This window comes from Trachinotus anak, unplaced genomic scaffold, assembly GCF_046630095.1.
Source record: "Trachinotus anak isolate AG129_WGS33_773 ecotype Australia unplaced genomic scaffold, CSIRO_AGI_Tana_v1 ptg000032l, whole genome shotgun sequence".
Classification (NCBI taxonomy): domain Eukaryota; kingdom Metazoa; phylum Chordata; class Actinopteri; order Carangiformes; family Carangidae; genus Trachinotus; species Trachinotus anak.
The window spans coordinates 2,185,181-2,197,024 of NW_027273883.1; the positions used below are offsets into that span (position 1 = coordinate 2,185,181).

At 43.1% G+C, this 11,844-nt stretch overlaps 1 protein-coding gene across 4 annotated transcripts in view; it reads right to left on the bottom strand.

Annotated features, from left to right (window-relative positions):
- The window catches only part of LOC139612790 (atrial natriuretic peptide receptor 1-like), an 83,782-nt gene extending 73,893 nt beyond the window's left edge, over window positions 1-9,889 (bottom strand). The window contains exons 1-3 of one of the 4 annotated variants that reach the window (XM_071468788.1): window positions 9,798-9,820; window positions 8,366-8,484; window positions 3,832-4,646 (exon numbers count right to left, since the gene is read on the bottom strand). In XM_071468788.1, coding sequence (XP_071324889.1) covers window positions 3,832-4,646; window positions 8,366-8,478 — 928 coding nt within the window. In that variant the 5' untranslated portion in view covers window positions 8,479-8,484; window positions 9,798-9,820. The other 3 variants (XM_071468790.1, XM_071468789.1, XM_071468787.1) reach the window with 3 other exon arrangements.
- Between the last annotated feature and the right edge of the window lie 1,955 nt (window positions 9,890-11,844).

Consider the following 11,844-nt stretch of genomic DNA (forward strand, 5'->3'; position numbering starts at 1 on the left):
AGACAGGAAGTCAATATATCGTTGTACAACCTTCCTGGCATTCAAATATTAGAGACCAGTGGCTGAAGTTTATTTTTTGTGAAATAACTGAGTATTTCAGTCCTAATTTGACTGAATCTGTTCAGCTCATTTCATCGCAATTTGCATTTACTGGTAAGTTTTACCAACCTCCAGTAAAATGCTACGATCTGTTAGCTGTGGTTGGCCATGCATCACTCAGAAAACAGCCAATCAGAAGAGAGGCTCCACAACTGACCCAAAGCACCCTTTTGTGGCTCTAGCTCCAGAGAGAAGCCTGAAAGTGGAGATGTAAAACTATACTGAGATGGTTTTTGGTTCTTTAAACCATAAATATATCTTCTTTGAAAATAGTAAAATATAGGACCTTTAAACTACTGCATTCAAAAAATGTATTACAATATATCCCTAAAAGAGACATAATTATAGATAAATTTGGGGTATGATGCATGAATTTGCTCTAATAATTGAGGTAGTTAAGTTTCCATATCATGATGCCATTAATTTCTATGTGTATATGTGGAAGAGGATTTATTATTAACTTTTCTGTGTCTCGTTCTTGAGCCTGCTGATAAACGTTCACAGTGAGAGCTGAATGACCCTGTGTCGTGTTTCTGGATGACATTTGTTTTTGCCTTTTTTGAGTCGTGTGTTTTTGTCTCTTGCTCCTGAGCACCTTCTCCACTGTGGAAATCTGCTGCATCATTCACTGATGCAGACTTTTCCACTGTGTCCTCGGGGCAGAGCCATTTACAGCGCCGAGCTGTTGTCTGGCCTGTGGACGCATCGATTCAGCTCATATTTCTGGCAGCTGCTGTTGCTGCTGCTGCTACGATGCCCTGCGGCAAGGATCAGGAGCTAATGTCTGGGTTAACAAGCGCCACTGTGCCAGCTCGCTCACAGGGTGAACGGGGCACAAATCACACAGTGAGATGGCAGTGTGATAGGCAGGAACCATGACGGGAAGACAGTTTGTGTAAGTGTGTTCACATCAGCTCAGAATATCTGCAGCTTCAGTCTGTGCACCTGAAAAAACAAGAAAACACACCACTGAGCTTCTGTTTACAGTGATGGGTTACTTTTTTTGTTTGTGTGTGTGTGTGTGTGTGTGTGTGTGTGTGTGTGTGTGTGTGGCAGAGGAATAATAATGTGCACAGACATGATAAAGAGCTGGTACATTTAAGATAGTACACTGCTGCAATAAGACCAGATAAAGGCTGTGTGTGCGATTTGGGCGTCTGTTGTCTTCACTGTTTGTTGCTGGGTGAAAACCTCATATCTCATAAATGTCAACCACTCAGGAACTGAGTAACTTATTGATTTATTTTTAGCTTGACAACAATGTGTATGACCTTATCCACTGGGGTTTGAAAACATGTTATGACACAGCATTAAAACCCATAACTAATTTAATGTTGTGGTGGCTATACTGTGTGTGTGTGTGTACATATATATGTATATATGTACAGGGCTAAATACACCTGAAACCTTGTCAGTACAGAGAGCCAGAGTTAGCATTAGTACAACCACAAACACTGTGTCAGCCACTGCCAGTTACAAGCTAACAAACAACATAGATAAAAGATGCTAACTGCGCTAACGGTTCAGATCCGTCTGCTCGTCTCTGATTCTGGTCTCAACAGACTCCTCATCTGAGTCTGGGTCTGACTGAGGCTCCAACATAGCTAAGCCACTAACGCTGTGTCAGCCACTATATCCATGACCATGCGTTGTTATCATTGTAACCATGACAACAAAGACTGTCTAATGTTGAGGAAGTAGGTGTTTTAACCCAAACTGCCATCTTTTGCTAAACCTAATCAAGCCATGAACATTATCATCGTAACCATGGTGACGAAGGTAGGTATGCCATGTTTATTACTGTAACCTTGACAACCAAAGTCTGGTACGCCTGCCACCATTGGGGCAGTGCTTGGTGCTTTGAAATTTAAAATAACCTGAGATGTAGTGAAGAGCTGCTTTTGAAAATGCTACATGTTCATACTTTCACCATGTTCCCTTAATGTGACTGTGTTCATCCAGGATAAGCATCACAGCCTCTGATTACACACAGGTAACCCGGGGGAATTAGTTGTGTATTAGACACAGCCCTCCTGTTTTTGTAATTTGTAATTTTTATGCAAGCTCAGGCTCATTTCCTGCACCCTGGACTCATGGGGAGAAAACTGAAGTGGAACTCAACCTGAATTTTGATGAAAAACCTACTGCATTGAAACTAATGTACTATTATTAAGCAAAACTGCTTTTAAGTTGTTTCTTTGATCAGAGCAAGAAGAAAGAGCAGTTAGAAGTACCTGAAGGAATCTTTTACTTCCCGGATTGAATTACTGGAAACAGGAGGTGCTGAGAAGTTGAGAGGAAAAGGACAAATTGATTCCATTTACAGGCAGTAAATGAATGCACGTCAATAACAGACTTAAAGGGGAATTCTTCAATGAACACAGCTGACTGATCTGTTCAATAATCACACACATCCCAGAACACCAGACATCCTGGAACCAATCAATGTGAAGTGTTCTCACCTGGATCATATTGATTTGAAGGTCTGCAGAGCGGAAATGGTTTGTGGTCATGGCTTGGTGTTAGTTCAGCCACAGCAGTGAAGTCAGTTGTCTCTCTGTCATTGGCTCATTCAGGCTTGTGCTGCTTTTTGTCTCATATGACACCAACTAACAGTAACTATCACCCCCCTGATACGACCCATAGCAGTGTCTCCTGAAATAGCGCCTCCTACAGCGGCAGGCGTACTGGACATTGGTTGTCATGGTTACAATAATGAACAAGCGTACTGTACTGACAGCGGCATACCCACTTTTGTTGCCATGGTTACTATTATAACGATCATTACTTGATTAGGTTTAGGAAAAGATGGTGATTTGGGTTAAAATAAGTACTTCCTTAACATTAGACGATCTTTGTTGTCGTGGTTACAATAACAACAACGAATGGTCATGGATAATAGAAACAACATAAACTGCTACTGTCACATGGGAATCGAACACCGCTCTCCTGTGTCGTATTCATCCATCCACCCCAACCTCCTTCTTGTCGCTCTATAAACTACGTCACTGCACTTTTCCCTTTGCTCCTGTCATCATTACTACGGCTACTAGATGTCGCCTAGCAACAAAAACTGACTATGGGTCATTGTAACCTGCTGACAGACGACCTGTGGGCTGGTTTTTTAACAGGAGAGTCTTGATAGTAAATTGAATACATTTGAGTTTATCCCCAGACAAGTGTTATGAGGACGTCAGTTTGCGGTCTGGGAAACTGTGAGAGGTTTCATGGAATGATGAAAGTGGCGAGATTTGGACCCGATATGTGTAAAACTTACTGGACCCTGCAAACATGAAACAATCTTGCAAAATGAAGCCCAGACAAGCAAAGAGAGAAAAGCAACACCCGCAGCAGCATAATTCTCCAACAATGAACAGACAAATGCAGTCAAATACATCAGTATCAGCCATGACATCCTTGTTGCGTCACCTCCCTCTCTCTCTTACCCTTGTTTCTAATCAACCTGTGTTACTATCAATCAGGGCTAACGACGTCAAAACACAGAAAGAGCTGTACACTCTCTTTCCTGTGGAAAAGGTCTGTTAGACACTTTGGCACACGGGCCTGAGACATACAGCAGGACCCAACCGGACCTGGCTCGGGTCCCTTCAGGTCTGTGAAAGCTTCTAGTTCTCTCATCTCACAATCTCAGAACCTTCTGATACCCAAGTCGGTGAAAAACCTTTTGCACTGAACGACAGAAAACCAAACAGCTCCAGTCTGGTGACTCACCTCGGCCGTCGTTCTGGATGTCAGAGAGGATGTGGGAGTAGTTGATTGGCAGTTTGTTCTCCTCGAACACTCTGTCCTCGAGGGTGATGTTGATGCTCTTCAACTCCGTGTACAGACCCTCCACGGCGAAGTAGCACGGCCGATCATCCACCTTGTTGTCGTTGAACATAAGCATCACGTGCTCCCGCCACCCAAAGTGCTCGCAGATCCGCAGGGCGAACTTCCCGAGTTTCTTGTGGGTGGGGCCCGTGTTGGTGATGGAAGGGTAGACTTCACCGTAAAAGGCCACGGCTGGAGCGCCCGCTGTGACCATGGGGACATCCCAGTGGGTGGTGAAGAGACCAACAGGGGAGGCGGTGTAGGAGCAACCAGGCCCAATGAAAGCCCACGGGTCATGGGCAAATTTGAGGTCCACCGCCATGAGCGGGGCGATGGACTCTGAGCAGATGCCGTCCTTGTCTTCACTGTTCTTGAAGGCGTAGGTGAGGTGGTGGTCAGGGAGCAGGGTGGGGTTGGCATTGACGGTTTTCACTGCCCGCTCCACGGCAGGACCAATGCGAGGCCAAGCCCATGGGTAATCTGTGTTGCTCTGTGGTAAAATGATGGCCAGAGTGATGTTCTGGTTTGCCCGGTGTTCATGGTGCCCTCGGGTTTGACGTCTCAAGCTGTGGTGTTGACTCGATCGCCCGGTGACCGGGTGTAGGTCCAGCAGAACCAGCAGAATCAGCAGGAGGGTGGCACCCTCCTTCCAGCAGGCCATCCTCTGCTCAGCAGGTCTTCCACTTCCACCACAGCTGAATAATTTATCCCGTGAACTGCAGACACACACAAGGGAGACATTAACAAAACATGCAACGCAAATGAAGTCCTGTTATTTGAGCTCGAAGACTGATGTGTTCTTTCTCCAATAACTAAAATCTAATAAAATCATCAGGACACTGAGACCTGCTCTTGGTCATGGTCGAATTCACAGTGATAATTTTGTCCACGTCAGTCCTGAGTGGCCTTTGTTAGTTTGGGGCCAAGCTCAGTCGTGGGAGAAAAACTCCCCAAAGCTGGAAAATGAGAGGGCAGCTTTAGTGCCCGCCCTGCTCACCTCATACAAGACTGAGTGAGAGTATTACACTGAAACTAATGAGTGTTTTCTCAAGTACAGCCGAAGAGGAGAAACACACTCTCATCCTGTAATAAAAACACTCATAAAAAACAGGAAAGATTTGATATCCACCTAAGAAATGACAGATTTACTGACAGACTCAGCTATGTTAACTGACTGAGGATGATGATGATGATGATGATGGCTTTTAAAATACCTGTTTTGAAAATGATGCATAAAAGACATGTCATAATTATAGCTGACAAAAATATACTCAACCACTGATCTAGCTTTTTCCAGTTATGTACGATAAGAGCCTGTAGCTGCAGAATTCAGACTCAAATATCACCAAAATAAAAATCTGTCAGTGTAAAAGTGTAAAAGGTAAAAAAAGATCCTTTTATTAGTGGTGTTTGTGTGTGGCAGAAGGAAGGACTGTAGAGACTGTATCTGAACTGCAGATTATACTTTTCTTCATGAACTCAAAGATAAAGTGATTAAAGTAATTAGTGAATAAACTGATTTCAACTGGAGAAAGTAAATCCTCACTTATAATGAAAACTTTAATCAGTCTCATCAGTGAAACCACTTCAGTTCTCAAAGGTAGGAAGCAACTAAGTGCATTTACTCAATGTATTTTACACTTTGTATTGAGAGTTCATGTTTGCAAATGTTGTGTATTTTCCACTGATGGCTGTAATAAATAAATACTTTTTAAGATGTATTTTAAGCAAAAGAAAATCCAACAACTCTCTGGTTAAAGTTTCTCAAAGGGGGAGGATTAGCTGGTTTTCTCTGTTTTATATAATTAACTGAACGAACTCTGATGCGACATTTTACAGACCAAACAAATAATCGATTCATCTGTAAAATTAACCGCAGGTTAACTGATAATGAAAATAATCGTTAGCTGCAGCCCTACAGTGGCAGAATGTAACAAAGTACATTAACTCACATTCATTAGGTTGATTTTTTCCATTTTAAAAGAACTGTAAGGCTGCAACCATCAGTTATTTTCCTTTCTGTATTATTACTTTACAATCAATTGATTGTTCAGTCAATAAAATGATTCCAGTCATAATTCCCTGGACCTTTAACATTCAGATTTCTTTTGCTGTCTGATCAGCAGTCAAAACTGTTGAGTTTATCATAATAGAAAACTAAGAAGCTTGAACCAGTGAATTTTGGAATTTATGCTTAAAAAATGACAAACATTAAATCATTATCAAATTTGTGGCCAATCAATATCTGTCACTCGATTAATCAACTAATCGTTTGTGCTTTAGAGCACTTGTTGGCAGTGATGTGCATTATCTCGTTAAAAGAGCAAGTTCATTGAACGTGCTGATGATTGTGGTGAACGGTGAGCTGAACGTACTGACCCTGAAGTTGCACCAGGAGGGGGCAGTAATGCAAACCCCCAAAACACATCAGAAGAAGAAGAGGAAGAATCGTGTTTGACCAGAGGATTAACAGACCCTGCATGTGTCCAGGCTGTGCTGACAATATCTCTGCTTTTAGAGTAATTCCTGCATGTGCCTCCTCAGCAGTGCACAGTAATTCATTTAGTTTTGCAATAACTGGAGGCTGGAGATGGTTGGTAGGAGGAGGTTCAACTACTAAAAAAAAAAAGAAGCAGCTCAGAGCAGCTCATTCATACAGCAGCCCTGAGAGCTCAATGCACTGCGACTTCAGAGAACACATGCAAACAGACAAAACGCAGAAAATGTCTTCATCAATTTGACAACACATGATGCAAATACTCACAACACAACAGAAGTGTTTCCAGGGGACACTAAGGAGTGAGGACACAACCAAATACATAAGGTGTATTTGCAGCACGTGTTGATGACATTTTCTTTAGAAAAAAAATGGAAGAAATTAACATGAACATGTTTTTCTTCTAGAATGTGACCATCGTGCAAAATTGCGAACTTTGACCATGAGCTAATTTAATCTGTGAGACTTGAACTTTGAACTTGCACAACAGAGCTCGTTGGTCTCTGTGTGACTGAGGGAATAATGAAGCTATAATGTGTAGTCGGGGTGAACAAGGGTCCCAACAACAAATGTTAGCCCCGGGGCCCCATGGAGGCTCAATCAGGCCCTGGTCCGGGGTGACCGCCCCTGTAATGGACTGACGCGCCGCTGAAAAGCTTCATCTCCCTGCGGACAGAAACAATTATCCTCTCCAATGTAACTCAATACACCTGTAAAATGATATCACCGATAAAAATGGACTTTCTTCTCTGTACCTCAGAGGGTGTCAGGTTTCCTCCTCATGCTGTCTGCGAGTTTTGGAGCTTTTGAACGGGAGACGCGGTGACGGTCGGGCTTCCTCCCATCCCCGGCTCGGCGCGGTGACCCGGTGCGCCCGCTGCGCGCCGCTCGGGTGGAGGACGAGCTCCACTGAGATGTCCGGTTATCACACGATCGATAAATTCTCAACTGATTTACTGTCTTAACGGCAGCGTTTTAAAGAGCAGGAGATGCAGGAAAAGTTTAAAATGTGACTGCGGCTGGAAACGAGCCGAAGATATTTGCATGTATCCCATGAATCAAAGCGTCCGGCGCGTCTCCCACGGCATCAAACTTTGGTTTAACGTGTTCACCTGTGCTGCCACATCCCCCCGCATGAGCTTCAGAGTGGGCTCAAAAACACGGAGAGGGCGCTGAGGTCGGATTTATCCACAGTGTCCACAGTGAATGAGGCAGGACGGGCACCAGGTCCCAGTCAGGTTCATGTGGAATCGCAGGTGAGGTCTGTCAGAAATAACTCCACCTCAGGCGGTTCCTCCGAGCCCCCCCCACAGGTTAATGAAGCTGTGATAACACTGTTTGTGTTGTTGTTGTTGGTCCGCAGCGACACCGGACTGACTGACTGGTGTTCGGTCGGAGAGCCTGAAGAGAGAGAGAGAGAGAGAGAGAGAGAGAGAGAGAGACGGCCAGGCTGGAGAGAGGAGGGGAGGAGGGAGAGGAAGGAAGGAAGGAAAGTGAGAGGGGAGAGGAGAGAGGACAGAGAGAGGGGGGATGAAAAGGGGAAACAGAGGAACAACTAAGGGGAGGGGAAGAGGAAAGGGTGTTTTGTTCATTTAATTTTTTTTTATCATTGTATTACAGCCATGAACCAAATTAATCTGACTGATGTTTCGGTATTAAAGGTGTAAATGTGTGTGTTGGACTACATATAAACTTAATAAACTCAGACCAATGACAGAACCCTTGGAACTCCTGATGTGATGTAGAGTTTGACCAGAGAAGTGAAATTTGTGGAGTTGAAAGGTTTAGGACCCGATGATGACCCCGTTTTATATGAATAAAATGGTCTAAACACAATTTAAGGGTATCGCTTCAAGACAAATTTCTATGATTTCATCCTTACTACACAAAAACATCAGTTCACAAATGGAGTTTAGACATAATTAGATTCCTACTCACTTTGATGGCAGCCTCTGTGCAGCTGTAGTGTCAGTGTGTTTCACCGAGTCTGTTGCTGCACACAGAAGTGCAGTGAAACGCTGAGTCCTGCTCGCTCCCCCTGCCCCCATCATGTTTTCCTGCCATTACATTTTATAGCTGTGTTGTTATCTTCCATCAGTGCGGCCTGAGAATGATCTTGCTCCTATCTCACTGTTCGCTTTACAAGCACTTCACAGATCAATAAAAGCAAATGCCAGCACACAATTTAAAAAAGGAAGGACGACAGGAAGGACGGTGCTTCTTCGACCAACAGCAGCTGGCTTTAACACAAACTCTCTTTAACGGACTGATTCAGGACAGACACTTCACAATACATTCAGGTGACATTCACTTTATGTGGACGTCATGTCAATAATCTACACATTACACAAACAGAACTGTTCTCTCCCATTGGCGTTCCACCACCTAAATGACTGAAAATCTCACTGAAGCTTGTTTTAACCTCCTTGAAGTAAGAGTTTGACATTTTGGGAAATGTCCTGGTTTGCGTTCTTGCCAAAACAAACAATGAGGAGACTTTTATCACATATAGTAAATATGAAGCTGCAGCCACTTAAAGGACCCATAGACTCTTCTCAGTGATTACAAGAACCTACAGGGCCCTTAGAGTCCCTTAGAGTACCAAACAACAATCCAGAAGCCTGCTTTATGACCACAAGCACCACCTGAACACCTTCAATGACCATGAGAAACACTGATGACTAGACCTTTCTCAGTCACCGCTAGAACCTCTCCAGTGACCACAAGAACCACTTGAATAATCACCTGGACTCTTAGATCTTCCTCACTTCAAGAACCACATACAGAACCTCAGCAATGGCCACTAGAATCTCAGGAGGATCACTCGAGCCCAATCAGTACTCCTTTAATGTCCTTTAGAACCTGCTCAGTGACAAATAGAACAACCTAAAGAACCTCTATAACCTCTTCAGTGATTAACTACCTCTAAAGAATCTCTGGAACCCCCTAAAAGAGACTACAACCATTTACAGGTCCCCTGAAACCTCCTGAGTTATCACTAGAACCCCCTAAAGGACCTTCAGAGCCACCTTTAGGACTTCCTAAATTATCCCTTGTGCCGAGGGGCCCTAAAATGTCCTCAGTGACAAAAAATAAAAATCATGTACCTTCTAGATCCTCTTCAAATGACTCCAAGACCCAACTAAAGGATTCTTAAATCTGCTTCAAGGACCATAACAACTAAGTAGAATCTCTGGAATCTCTTTCATGACAACTTAAACCACCTACTGGACCCACAGAACCTCCGCTTTGACCAATGACCTAGAGCTTCAACAACAAAGCAAGTCACCAGGAAAAAAGACCCACATGCAGACAGAGCAGGTTAAACTGCAGCTTTAGCTTTGTAAGAACAGTGACAGGAGATACTCACTGACAGAGGCAAAGCAGGAAAGCTAACAGTCTGGGGCTTAATGAGGGGATGAGGTACAGGTGTGCAGTGACTGACATGGGGCAGGTAACTCTGAGGACATCTGGTGGACAAATGGGAAACCGCAGGGTGTGGAGATTTGGCTGGAGTTAGGAAGGCTGGCGATGTTCTGTAGTTTTTGTCATCAACAATTTATCATCATCAAATGTTGGGACCAAAACCACCAGTGTTTAAATCAGTGTCTCAAACTCCTTCACTCCTGCAGCTGCAGCAGCCCTCTGTGTTTGCCTTTTGCCTCTCCTCCTCACTTGACCATCTGCATTTAGCTGACAGTGGATCTGGTAGGTGTCGAGATGCTGAGAGAGCCATTAGTTTAACAGAGCGTGGGAGTCAATGCTTCCTGTATGTCCTCCATACAAACCCTCCACTGCTACTTATCTGCTGTTACCCATCAACGCTGATACCTGCTCTTCACTGAAGTGTGCTCCATGAAAACCAAACCTCCTCTCACTCATTATGATTGTGCATGTTGTTATGTTGTTGGCTGGGTGATTATGATTATTAATCATTCAGTAAGAGGCCTGCAGACAGATTCATAAAGACGAAACAAGAAGCACATTTTTATCGTACCTCTGTGCATATTTTTTTTGGCATTTGTAATTTAGCAATGGAAACAAACCAGGATGATATCAGAGAGATTGCAGGGATGTTTGCATGTAACAAAGACATGTTAGTTGCCAGTGGTGTAATATGTATACTGTACTATTGGCAGAGGGAACAGTGAGTCCTGGTGATGAGAAGATCTGTGATATAACATGAAGGGTCAGTCCATCTCTGAACGAGTGGATAAACATAAACAAGTGTTTGTTGCAGAGGAGGTGAAAAGAAGATGGAAGTGTGCACACTATCGCAAATAAAATTACTGTTTGTGTAAAATATTGCAAATGTTTTATGCAAAACTTTAAATTACTGTATTTATTTTACCGTTTGTCCATGTCCTTTAGAACGACTCCCTCCAAACCAAATCGTAATTGTTTGTTTCTCCGTAACACCATCACGCTCCTTCCCTCCTTGCACCAAACACACACTCATGGCTCCTGCTGCTGCTTGACGGCTTTGCCACTTCTATGTAAACACAAGTCGTTTTACTGGAAAGGATGAAGCTGTTTCTTTTGGAGGACACTCTGATGTTGCCACAGCAGCTCCAGCTCTGCAGCCTGAAGTTCACCTGTGACCATACACAACATATAAACGTAGTTTTTCTTGTTTTGGTCACTTGTCTGAAGAAAAGGGAAGCTACTTTTTGTTTCTGCATTATTCATTCCTCAGGAAACAATGGTACCATGTTGTCATTAAATGCTGAAATGGTACTTTAATTACTGGATAATGGTTTAGCCTTTGATGACTGCTGTATAAGCTTCTGCTCACACCAGACCAAGTAAAGCTGTTGATGCAAAGCGAGTGTTGTATTACTTACAAATTCAACGTATGATTTTTAATAGAATAGCTGTGTTAAATATTATTTTATATCACTTTAAACCAGTAACTATGGGTGTGTGTGATGTGAGCATCAGAGGTTTGGGTTGGGTGATGTGGTTGAAATCAATATCTTGATATTTGTGTATGTTTCCATTAGATATCACAACATGGTAAATGTGTGTAAAGTCATATATAAAATAATCACATGGATTTTGATGAGAGACTCATAAGTGTAAAACAAAAAACAAACAAAAAAAACCCCTCATAAACTCAAAATTATGTCAGTTTTATTGGAAGCCTCACTGTGAAGCACAAAATTGACCGCTGCCAAATGATTAAATTTATCATAATTTACTAATTAAATTAACTAATCACTCAGCTCCACATTAAACGGAACAAGAGGAAAAAGATCTTGAACTCAGTGTTTGTTATCCAGTGGAAACTCCCCGGTTCAAACACACGGCTCCATATCTGGACTGAGAGGTAACCATGGTAACACATCAGCTGTGTGAGGGTTTGATCTGTTATGCTGATTTTCACGTGAACATGTAAATGTGATGTGGCAGCCGTG